Here is an 11,780-nt window from a genome sequence, read left to right as displayed (position 1 = left end):
TCGTTATCGACTTAGTGTCGGTAAGTCAAGCTACCTACTATGACCCAGCGAATTATTGACGCGCACTGTACATTCGTGGGGTGACACTCTTTTGGACACAGCACGATTGGACACCAATCAATCATCTTGACTTATCTAACCAAACCAACGGAAAAACTCTAGGCATCGGCCGCTGTGAGTGGTGGTGTCCAATCATGCGCACCCCCAGTCGTGAACTAAAAGGTTGCAATACATTTTCTTCGATGGTTTTTGGAATGTAGCCTTGCTCATCGAGCGGCGAACGTAATTGGTTGGATCCACAAGTAAGAACCAATCATGTTTGCAGCTCTTGTTATAGTTGCGTGTTCAGAGACGCATCTAAGAAAAAGTGTCGCAACTATGGCTGTGTCGCGTAGCATGCTATTAGCGCTATCGTGTCGTTTTATCCTTATTCTACGTCTAATGATCGATAAAGATAGAATGACGGAATAGCGCCGATAGCACGCTTCCCGAACGCAGCCTAGAATGAACACGACTGTACACCCGAGGACTTTGATTCTGTCCATGGGGAAATTTTCCAAACTGAGAAGTCACCACTTTCTACATACTTGCAGTTCATGATTAATAAAATGATTAGAGCTTATTGGTCGTTACGTTAATCAAGAACTGTAAGTATGTAGAAAGATAGCGACTTTTCAGTTTGAAAAATTTCCCCATGGACAGAATCAAAGTCCTTGGGTGTACCTGAGTCGGATTAATGACGCCATATGCTGGAATCATCCAATCAGAACTTAACCGCCATATTGCTGGTTGTGCGATTCGGTCATGCGCGAAGGACAATTTTCGCCGTTTTCAGTTCGCGCGATAACGGTGCTAACGGAAACGCCCAATTACCTGCAACGAATGCACACTCAGTGCATACTAGTTTTCCCAGTGAAAAACGCTTAATAAAAAAAAGAAGATTGTGACCGATATGATAGAATTTCCAACCTGATTTGTCGACTCTAATATCTTTATAAGGGAGAGCAACATTTATATCTGCAAGATTTTTTCGTTTCATACAAAAACACGTCGAAGAAACCTAATTTTATCGAAATTGGAGGAGTCTAAGCTGTATAATTTTTATTACCACAAAAAATAGCTATCACATGGTTCTATAGCAGAATGAGAAGTTTTTTTAAAAATCTCTTGTTCCTATTTGCAAATGTGAAACAAAGTTTGTACGAAAAATATCCATATAAATTACATATTATAAAGAATGTTTCATATTAATCCTATTGATTCTAATTAATTTTTATTTTTGTTTCAGGCATCTATTAATTGAAATTAACAAAACACTATTAATTATTAAATAAGGATCAATTCTTGTGGTTTTCAAAGATTTGATTAAAATTGTTTAAATTGTTAAAATATATGTACATAAGGAAGGGAGAGAGAGAAAGAGTGCTAGTTTATTTTATCATCCTTATTTTTAAAATAATTGCATTTGTTTGTTAAGGATTATTGATACTGTATTATGTTAAGATGGAATTAGCAAAGGGAATCACTGATGGTCTGGCAAATATCCAAAATAGTAATGTTTTACCAGAGGAAACATTTCTGCAATTATTAGATATTATAATGTTATATATTTCTAGGAATATTAATAATGGAAAAAGTAAATAAATTTGATTTAATTTATTAAGTACAACCAACGTACGGCCATAGCTGAAAGTATTAGCCATCTGTTTTTTTTACACATTTAGAATTCTTTTACCTGTATTATTTCCTGTTTGTGTTTTACTAACATTATACATAAGTTTAAAGAATTTTTGAAATTTTTGAAAGGATAATTATTCAATAAAAAATAATACAGGTCAAAAAATTTTAAATAAAAATATAGGCATCTAATTCTTTTGGTCAAGGCTGTAAAAATATTTAAAATACAAATTTGTAATTCCTTTCTTTTGTAGCAGCTATCGCTGCTGTACATTCGTCCAAATCAGATCTGATAAAAGCTGCCATTGCCAACATATCTTGCCTCTTTGTAGAGGCTGCCCGGCACGATTATGATGAAGAGAGCTTGAAACATTTTCTGTATAATGAACATATTAATGGACAAAGAATTGAAATGCTATGTAATACATACACAAATAATAAGCAAAATATTCAAACTCGGTTGGAATTGATGGGGAATAACTTACCACATATAGTGGATATAGATTGGCGTTTGCATCATTGTCTTAAAGTAAGTTCTTTTATGAAGTTACCTTGATTATATTATTTCATATACACTGCTGTCAAAAAGTTGCCAGACATTTGCTTCATTTAGCAACATTTTTAATTTTTTTTTAATATATAGAAAAATTTTGTTATGTATTTTTACACATTTTTAAGAATTTTTTTTATCTTAAATTTGTGAAGAAAATACCTTCAACTGAGAAAATACTTTCAATTTTTGTTTTCTTTAAAAATTATAAAATAAGACATGTAAAAAATTTTAAAATATTTCAGAATTTACAACTATAAAAGTTTATGAAAAATGTAAACTTTCTTAGCATGTTTTAAGTGTTCCAATCTGAATAAAAAAAAACTTAAATTGTATACAATTGTATAAAAATTGTTTTTAATTCTGATGTTTATATAAAGAAATTCTGAAAAGTTACATTCTGAAGAATTAAAAAAAAAATTTTTATCAAATTACGTAAAATGTTCATAATTTTTTTTGTATTTATGTATTCTTATTTTTGTGCTCTTTTCGCTCACAATTTACTATTCTATACTACAAAAAATATTTCTAGCACATTGTGTGATTAATTACTTGAGTGATTGTAATTAAATTTATATAGCGCAATTTATTCAAAAAAGTTCCTTTTATATCCGATTTTAAGTTAGTAGCATGTCATCTTAAATTAACTGTTTTGTATTTATGCTGACTTATCCAAATAATAATAAATAAGATTTCTCAAATAAGTATACTTAAGTTTGCAAGATTGTGATATAGTATAGAAGAAGAACGGCAGTTGTGGAATATATCTGGAATAGTGGAATATCATATCTTGTATAATTCGCGTTGAATTAGAAGAACAATTTAAAATTATTTTGTTTTAATCTATTTATATATTGTAAAATGATTACTGGTCATTAGTATTTGCTGTGTTTTTATAAAACCTGGATTTCAATTTTACTGAAGATAGAAATTTTACAGATATATATTCTCTACATAATTTTGAAAAGTATATTACATATTCATTTTTTAATTATAATTTAACGGAAGACCTTGAATATGAATTTCAAATAATATTATTAAATTTAATATACCTTAATGAATGTATAAATTTGGCAAATAAAGTTATATGTGGGTTGTGGAATATGGTCATCCGCCATATGCATCTCTCTTGTGATTTTACATTCTCATTGTGTATGTTTATTAGAAGCAAAGAAATTATTTTAAAAGTTTTTAAGCCAAAATATTTATAAAAATTTTTTTTTAATAAAATATATTTTATGAACTGTTCATAAAACCTTGTTTTGTGGTACTTATTTGTGTACGAAAGATCACTAATTTTTGTTTTTTTATAAATACAAGTGCTTTTCATGACATTAGGTGTTAGTATTTCACAAATGTATCTTTTTGTCCTTCTTTAGTAAATTGTAAATTACGTTTGTTCTATATACCCAATTCTACCTACATCATTCTACCTAGATCATAGGCAGAACTTTATGGCTAATAAACTGGCATTAGTTAGAATTGTGTCGCGTTAATATTTACTGAGTTATTGTCTAAAAAAATCTTCAATTGTGTCCATTCCTCTATATATAATACAATATCACTTTGTGTGACTTTTGATGAAAAAAATATAAATAAAAGAGTAAAAATTTATATTTATTAATATATTTTTCATTTATTTACACAGAAAAATTGTGTATCAAATCGACAATGATAGTCTCATATATAAACAAAAATATGAAATCTTTCCAAAATTTAATAAATTAAATATAAGTTGCTTACATGAAGAAATTTCGTAGTCAACACTAGTTTCATGAAAAAAAATGTTACCTTTATTCAATAATAAGTTTCATAAGTTGAGAGAGAAAATATAATAAGAGGATAAGAAATAGTATACAGGGTTTAACTAAAATAAGGTAACAAATTTCGGGGCCGTGCTTTCCACACCAAAAACATGAAAAAAAATATTCACATGAGCCTACGTCCGCAAACTCACTGTAACTGAGATAAGCTCAAAATATTTTTATTAATATTAAAATAAAAAAGTAATATTTATTATTATTTAATATCATTTATTTTCAAGTTTTAATTATAACAAATGTTCGAAGTGTCTTTTATTTGATTCAATACACATCACTTGGACACGTCGGATCATGGACTATTGCACTCTTTCACCAAAGATCTCGGGGCAATTGTGAACAATGGTCAAGTTTTTTAATTCCTCAATTGATCAATTGCATTGTGCGCATATACAACTTTTACAGAACAAAGTTGCATTTGCGGATAATGCGATTGATCGATCAATGAATTAAAAAACTCGCCTAATGTTACGAGCATCAATGATACGTTGGCATAGTATATCTTCGTTGGCGATTAGAACTTCATAAATTAAAGAATTTAAGTCCTCACAAATAAAAATTTAGAGGATTGAAATCAGGGGATCGTGGAGGCCATGCGGATATATTTAAATATTTTGAGCTATATCTCACAAACAATAACAGTGGATTTACGGACATATGTTGCGGGAGAGAGGAAGGAAAGGGGAGAGATAAAGAGCTGTTATTTAAGATTATCAAATTATATTTGAAACTTTTAAAGATTTTATGCTCTTTTCTGTGTGTGCCATGATTATTGATTTGATACTATTTTTTTCTGTGTAATTATATCAACAAAAATTTGTTTATATTTATTTTGATTATTAGTCATAAGTATTTCTATTAGTAAAACAATTGATTCACTATATTTCTAGATATCCGGAAATCAGAATTTAGTGATAAATGGTTAAAAAGTTAAATAATATAGTTCAAAGAATTAATAACTTTTAACTTAATTGAAAATTAACTTTATTAATTTTAAATAAGTTAATTTTGAATCTCAACTTGTTACTTTAAAAACACAAGAGTTTATTAACATTTTTTCTAAATAAAAAATTAATTTATATGTAAAAGAAAAAAATATATTTCCATATAAAAATAATATTTCTTTGTTTTTTTATCTAAACCTAATTTATAAATAAAATATTGAATTTATTTGATTCATATTTTAATAGTTTTGTTATTTAGAGTAATCTAATTTTTATAAAAATATATTACACCATTTTGAAATATAATTATTGCTTTTCGAAATTAACTTTTAATTTAATCTTAATACAACTTTTTTCTGAACTTTTATTTATTTTTAACGTAATTAATTTTATAAATTATCAATTTTAATTATTAAAAAAAAAACAACAGATAAACTTACCCAATCTTGCTAAAAACTTTCTGACTGCAGTGTAATGTAATTCTAACAATATAAAAATAATTTTTCATAAATTACATTATGTAATCAATATTGTATATTTAACAATTAAATATCGTCTTTAATGCAGATTAGCACTCGTTTTACTAACATACCAACTTATAACATACGAATGAGTATAAAAAATGGTAATCAAGTGAGACACGTAATATTTACATGTACTATACAACAACTACAAGAGTTGGTATACAAATTAAAGGACATTGTGAGACACATTGAAAAAATGTCTCATATATAAATTGGTGATTACAACATGTAATTTAGAAATACAATTGTTTGCTCTAGTTTGTATATATGAAGGATGCTCTATATGAATAATACAGCTTTGTTTAGGTACACTCAATTGTATTTTTTGCATTATTAGTGAAGAGAATATCTTTTAATTTTATGTAGAGTAATTGTTACTTTTATACGTTTATATATGTATATGCGTACACATACATACATATGTAAAACTGATTAAGAATACAATCTTCTATTCTGTAGCCCAGTGTTTATCTAAAAATTTTTTCTTGTTTGACAGAAAAATACATATTACAGTTATGTTCTTTTAATTAAATACAGAATTATATTAATAATCCTTTTTCTCTATTACTATGTAATATATATTTTATAATCATAGTACACTATGTACAAATAAAATTCAGTATATCTAAAAAAAAAATAAAATTCTTAATCATTAAAATTATTTAGCAAAAGTTTCTATTTTATTGTTGCTTTCCTCAATTTATGTTCTTTCCTCGATACGTATAATTATATAAGGGACAACAAACATACATTAATATATAATGCACAAAATACACTTATGGATTGTATAAATAGAGTTGAGAGGAAACAATAGAGAGCTTGAAAAATGAAAACATAAAACGCAGAGAATAAATGGAAAGAGGAAGAGGGAAGACAGAAAAATATTATCCTTTACGACTAATAATTTTGCTTTGTTAAAATATTTTTTCCATCTAAGATGAAGTAACGTAATGATCACAGTATTTAATTGTCAACTAATTTTTTGTCGTAATTATCGCATACATTTTTATTGTTCCATATTATTTACTCGATATATGATAGGATAAGGCCTCGGACATTTCACTACCATTAGCAGTTTTCGAATATTTTCGAAATTACCCTCAAAATTATATTAATTTTAAAATTGGAATAAGACCACGATTTATAAAACACAATTCAAATCGAGAAACAGCCAATATATAACAAAATCTTAATGTTGAAAATGATGTTTCGTGCTGAGATAATATTTTTCAAATTCTTCACATTTTCCAGGGATGGAGATGATGATCTTAAATGTTTGTTAGCATTAGTATTATTAAATTGATCGTCAATTTGATTTTGTGATATTATTTTTCTGATTCAAAATTTAAGAGCTGTATTTAAAACTAAAAATTCAAGGTGCACAATTTAAAGAATTTGTAAAAAATTAAAAAAAAATGTATTTAAAAATCACACAACATTAAACACTAAGATCTTGCTATGACCGTATACTATTTCTCGATTTGAATTATATTAATTTTGTTTCAACATTGGTCTAAAAGTAAGAAATCTGAAATTTAATGAAATTAAGATATTCTGGTAATTGTAAGTATTCTAACTGATGACATTTTATATACTTATGACTTTGATAATAAGAATAATTATTGTAAAACATCGATTTCATATCAATACTTGTTTTTCGAGATATATTATCATTTCTAAATTTACTAGTGTTCAACGAAAAACAAAAATGCTATCTGATTCAGATACATTGTGAAGAAAAAATTAATTTGGTTAAATTTTTCCACTTGATTAAAAATATCTTCAGTTCAAATATTTACAGTTATAAAACCAATTATCCAGATATAGAATATGGAAGTTTATTTTATGCTACAAGTTCATTAAACATTATAATTTTTTGAGGGGGGGAGGGACTATTGGAAATGAAAATCCTTGTCAGTGATGCATTTCCATCAAAAGTATGCTATTGATTTATAGCATAAAATAAACTCCTAATATCTTTTATCTTCGGACAATTAGTTTTATAATTGTATATAAGATTATCTTTTATTTATTTAATATTATTCTGTCTATTTTATTATCCTTTACACACATTTTTACACTTGAGTAAAAACAGGTAAAGATAGATACAAAATAAAATAGGCATTTTAGTGTAATTTTATTTAAATACAATCTTTTAATCAGATTTTACTGATAAACCAGTAAGTTTTTTCAGTCTAAATACAAGATTGCTTTTGATGGAAATGTATCACTGGTAGAAGTTTTTCTTGAAAAAAAATCTCTAGTTCTTAGCTCCTTTTGTCAAAGCATAGTAACCTCTTAACTATTTCTGTGGTATGTGCTTTTTACACTTTTACATAGATATACGGAACCACAATTTAAATGCAGGTTTTGAACTAAGAGGAATTTTCTTGGCAAGATACTCTCGGTAGTTTGCCATTGCCTTGCAAGAAGTAACGATCAAATAAAATGTTTCTGATCAGTAAGATTTGATCCCAGATCTTCGGCATAGAGAGTAGACACATGACTCTATGTTACGATCACTATCTAAAAATACATAATAGTTGGTGAATTTGTAGCGTAAAATAAATTTTCAATGTCCAGCCAATTAGTTTAATTACTGTATATATTTAATTTAAATACATGAAATACTTAAACAGTTGAAATGTGTGTAAAGCTGGGTACACACAAGGGACACCCGTGACCTTCGAGTCACCAATTTTAACAAAATTTTATGGGTGTGTAATATTCACTCAAACCTTTACTGTAATAAAACGGTAAGTTGTATAATATTTCCTGCCCCAAGTACCATTACAGTTTTTAGCTTTTTTTATAAAGTCTAGACCAAAAAAACAATAACAAACTGTTATTCAGAGATCATTGTAGGTATGACGATTTTCCTAACACCGGATGTTAGATTGTTGACTCGACAATTGTTCTGTAACGATACTACAAGTACTAGAAATATTTAATCGTCATTTTCTCGAAAATATCTAATATCCGCAACTTACTATAGTAAAAGTTTGAGTGAGTACATACCCATAAAATTGTATTAAAATCGGTGATCCGCGGGTTTTCCTTGTTAAAAACGAACACCGAGCGAACAGCAGCGAACATACGTATGAGCGTCTGTATCGCGCACCAATTTTCTTTGATGCACCGCCACATAAGGGAATTAAATCGAACATGAATTGAACGTTCTATCTCAGTATTCTTTGAGATATACATCTGCTGTATAAGAACAACGAACGTTCACGTTTGCTATTCGTTCGGTGTTTACTCGCTAAGTGTATACCCAGCTTAAGGATGTATTCATAATCCCTACGAACTAAATTGAAATTGGAAATGTATTAATATTTTTACTTTAAATAAGCTGTATACATATAAAAGTTGTATGAATAACATTATATTTTTATTTAATAACACATTTTTATAATTTACTTACTGTATTTGCTAGTAAAAATTAAAATAATGAAAAAAAACATCAATTTTTTGTAAAGTACTTTAAGTATTCAGGATGGATTTATACAAATTCCAATTGCGATTCCGAGGTTAATTTTTCTGTAAATGTAAATGAATAAATTTTATTTATTTACAGAATAATTGATCTCTGTATCGTAATAAAACTTTATATAAATTATTTTAAGTACTTACAGTACTTATATAAAAACTATTTTTTTTTTTTTTTTCATTATTTCTTAATTACATTTCCATTAGAACATTTTTACTTTTTTATTATTGAAATAATTTGCGATTCAAGTAAAAAAATCACTATTAATTTTTTTACATTACTTTCAAATGCAATATTAACCAATTTGTTATTTTTTTTATTTAGAAAATAGTATTTATGTATGTAAATTAATGATTACATTACCTTAAAAAGTACCATAATGCAACAATACTTTTAGCTTAAGAAAAAGAATTTGTTAATTTAATTACATTTTTCAAACTGTTTAAATTTCATCAGTTCATTTATTTATGTAATAAATTATTTAAAAAATTACGTAATACATTCTTAACTTAAATACATAAATACTTGAATTGAAAAAATTTAGTCAAGTTAATAACTTTTCTCAACATATAGTGAGTAAAAGTGGGATTGTATCCACTCTTTTTTTTCCAATGATTGATTAGTCGATCAATTACCAGAGGGAAAGAAGCTAGATGTAAGCGCAATTCAGTGTCTCTACATCGGAACAAAATAACATTTTGGTTTTCGATCTTGTAGAGATAATATTTAAATTCAATTTAAATTTTTTACTTATTTTAACCGATATTTCATTAAATCTACATTAATGTTACAAGCATATATTATCTCAAAAAATATTAATCAGAAATATGTAAAAATATTAAAATTAAAAATAAAATTGTCTTTCAGAAACATCGTATCATACATATAATACAATTTCATATAATTTCTTTTAATATAAATAAAGGGTTTTCAAAAATATTCAATACTGCGAACTATATAAATTTTTTTCAATCTTACACGATATAAAAATGTATAATTTAAATTTAGGTAACATTATTATTAATTTAATTATAGTTCAACTATATTCAATACTTCTTTTATACACATATCTATGTGCTCAATTGTAAGAGTACTCTCTTCTACGATAACTATGTGTTCACACGTTCTATAAACATGTTCTTCCGTAATTACATTATTTATCGAAAAAGTGATTGCGACACTTTTAGTTACTTAATGCTAAGGAATAATGTGTCTATTTAATATGCACAAGAACGCATATTACATACTATTAAGACATTATAATGCGTTATACATTATGCTATTAACAAATTAACAGCAAGCGTATGTACTAAGAGATATAAATCATACATGATGATTTAAATATATATAACTTTAATGATAAATTTGCTTTTCAAGTGCTTGGTGTACAACTTGTATCCATATCTGTGTGAAAAATATATGCTATCATATTGCAATATATATGTGTAACGCGAAATAAAAGAACTATGACATAAAGATTGTCCCCACTTGAATATATTACTTTTTTTCTGTCACATTCAAAACACTTTTTTTCGTACGTGTATACAAATAATTTCACAATTTCACAAGGCGATCTTTAAGTATTTTAGAAGATTTTAAGAGTTGATCTCTAACATTAATTTAAGATGAAAACTTTATATCATTCATGTGCTACGACATAACTAAAAAAAAAAACACAATTTTCTAGTTTGAACATTTTGAGTTATTACAATTTTATAATATCATTTTTAAATACAATTTCGGTGTAACAATTGGACCTATTGATTGTAGAAGAATAAAAGTATTATTAACTTTCTTCTCAGTGTGTTAAACTCCATTAAATTTTCTTTTATTGCAAATATTGTTAAATAATTATTTTAAAAATATATGATAATATAAAACTCAATTACAGAAAACAAATTTTTTATACCTTTCCGAACCAGAAGTTGATATATTAATTCTATAGTGATTTTTTCTACAGTCATTTTTTTCATAGATCGATGCAATGATAAAATTAACAAAATTCTAGTCTAAACTGCAAAATCGTCGTCCATAAAAATGTTCAATACTCAGGAGGTTAATTATATATACATATAATAATAATATTTATTTATTACAACCTATTATGTGTCACTTCATATTGTTTAAGTAATCAAATTTTGCTCATTTAGTTGTAAAATTATGATTTACTGATTTTTCAAAAATATCAATTTTGATATTTCCAATAATTAAACTTTTTGGAGCGATTTATATGAACCCTTTTTAAGCCAAAAAACCCTATTTAGTTATTTCTTCAAGTTAAAATTTAAGAATTGGAAATTTTCTTTATTTTAAAGTAATCATTTTTTGCGAATTTTTACAATACAATTTCTTTAAATAATTGTAATTACTTGAAAATAAAATATTTTGATTACGGTCTTCTTTATCTTATCCTAAAGCATCGATTTCACATTTTTTTTTAGTTAGTATGCTTTTTGTTCAGAGACAGGATGACAAAATTATACAACAGGTTCCATAAATCCTGCAGAGAAGGTAAATCAATAGCAATAGGATTAATATAATGACAGTTTCAAATAAAAAATGACTTTAATCGAATCTGCACGAAAATTAATCTAAAAATATCAATTTGCAATGATTTTGAAATCTTAACATTTTAATATTTTTTTTTAAACATTTACTGATGATTATTCAGTGATAGCGTGCAATAACTTCATGAAGTTTTCATTTCAAGTTAATGTAAAAAATAATCATTTCTTAAATCTTTTAAAAACTCTTAAAAACTACCTTATTATAATA

General features: G+C 26.3%; 1 protein-coding gene across 3 annotated transcripts; it reads left to right on the top strand.

Annotated features, from left to right (window-relative positions):
• Positions 1-806: 806 nt before the first annotated feature.
• On the top strand, positions 807-10,481 carry LOC105198375 (COMM domain-containing protein 3). 3 transcript variants are annotated; one of them, XM_011165065.3, is made up of 4 exons: positions 807-1,195; positions 1,289-1,636; positions 1,932-2,206; positions 5,559-10,481. In XM_011165065.3, exons 2-4 carry the CDS (start codon positions 1,504-1,506, stop codon positions 5,724-5,726), a joined length of 576 nt encoding a protein of 191 aa, XP_011163367.1. In that variant the 5' UTR covers positions 807-1,195; positions 1,289-1,503; the 3' UTR covers positions 5,727-10,481. The 3 variants fall into 3 exon arrangements, with proteins under 3 accessions (XP_011163367.1, XP_025996592.1, XP_011163366.1); XM_026140807.2 differs by having other exon boundaries at positions 1,935-2,206; positions 5,559-5,937; XM_011165064.3 differs by having other exon boundaries at positions 832-1,199; positions 5,559-5,937.
• Positions 10,482-11,780: the final 1,299 nt, after the last annotated feature.

This window comes from Solenopsis invicta, chromosome 8 (assembly GCF_016802725.1).
Source record: "Solenopsis invicta isolate M01_SB chromosome 8, UNIL_Sinv_3.0, whole genome shotgun sequence".
NCBI classification, from domain to species: Eukaryota; Metazoa; Arthropoda; class Insecta; order Hymenoptera; family Formicidae; genus Solenopsis; species Solenopsis invicta.
The sequence above is the reverse complement of the archived record's forward strand: the minus strand, read 5'-3'. Positions and strand labels throughout refer to the sequence as shown.

Excerpts from the sequence above, each read along its gene's own strand:
- LOC105198375 (XM_011165065.3), top strand. The coding sequence starts at position 1,504 with ATGGAATTAGCAAAGGGAATCACTGATGGTCTGGCAAATATCCAAAAT. Across the intron at positions 1,637-1,931 it reads GAATATTAATAATGGAAAAA|CAGCTATCGCTGCTGTACAT; the intron begins GTAAATAAATTT and ends TTTCTTTTGTAG. Across the intron at positions 2,207-5,558 it reads GTTTGCATCATTGTCTTAAA|ATTAGCACTCGTTTTACTAA; the intron begins GTAAGTTCTTTT and ends TCTTTAATGCAG.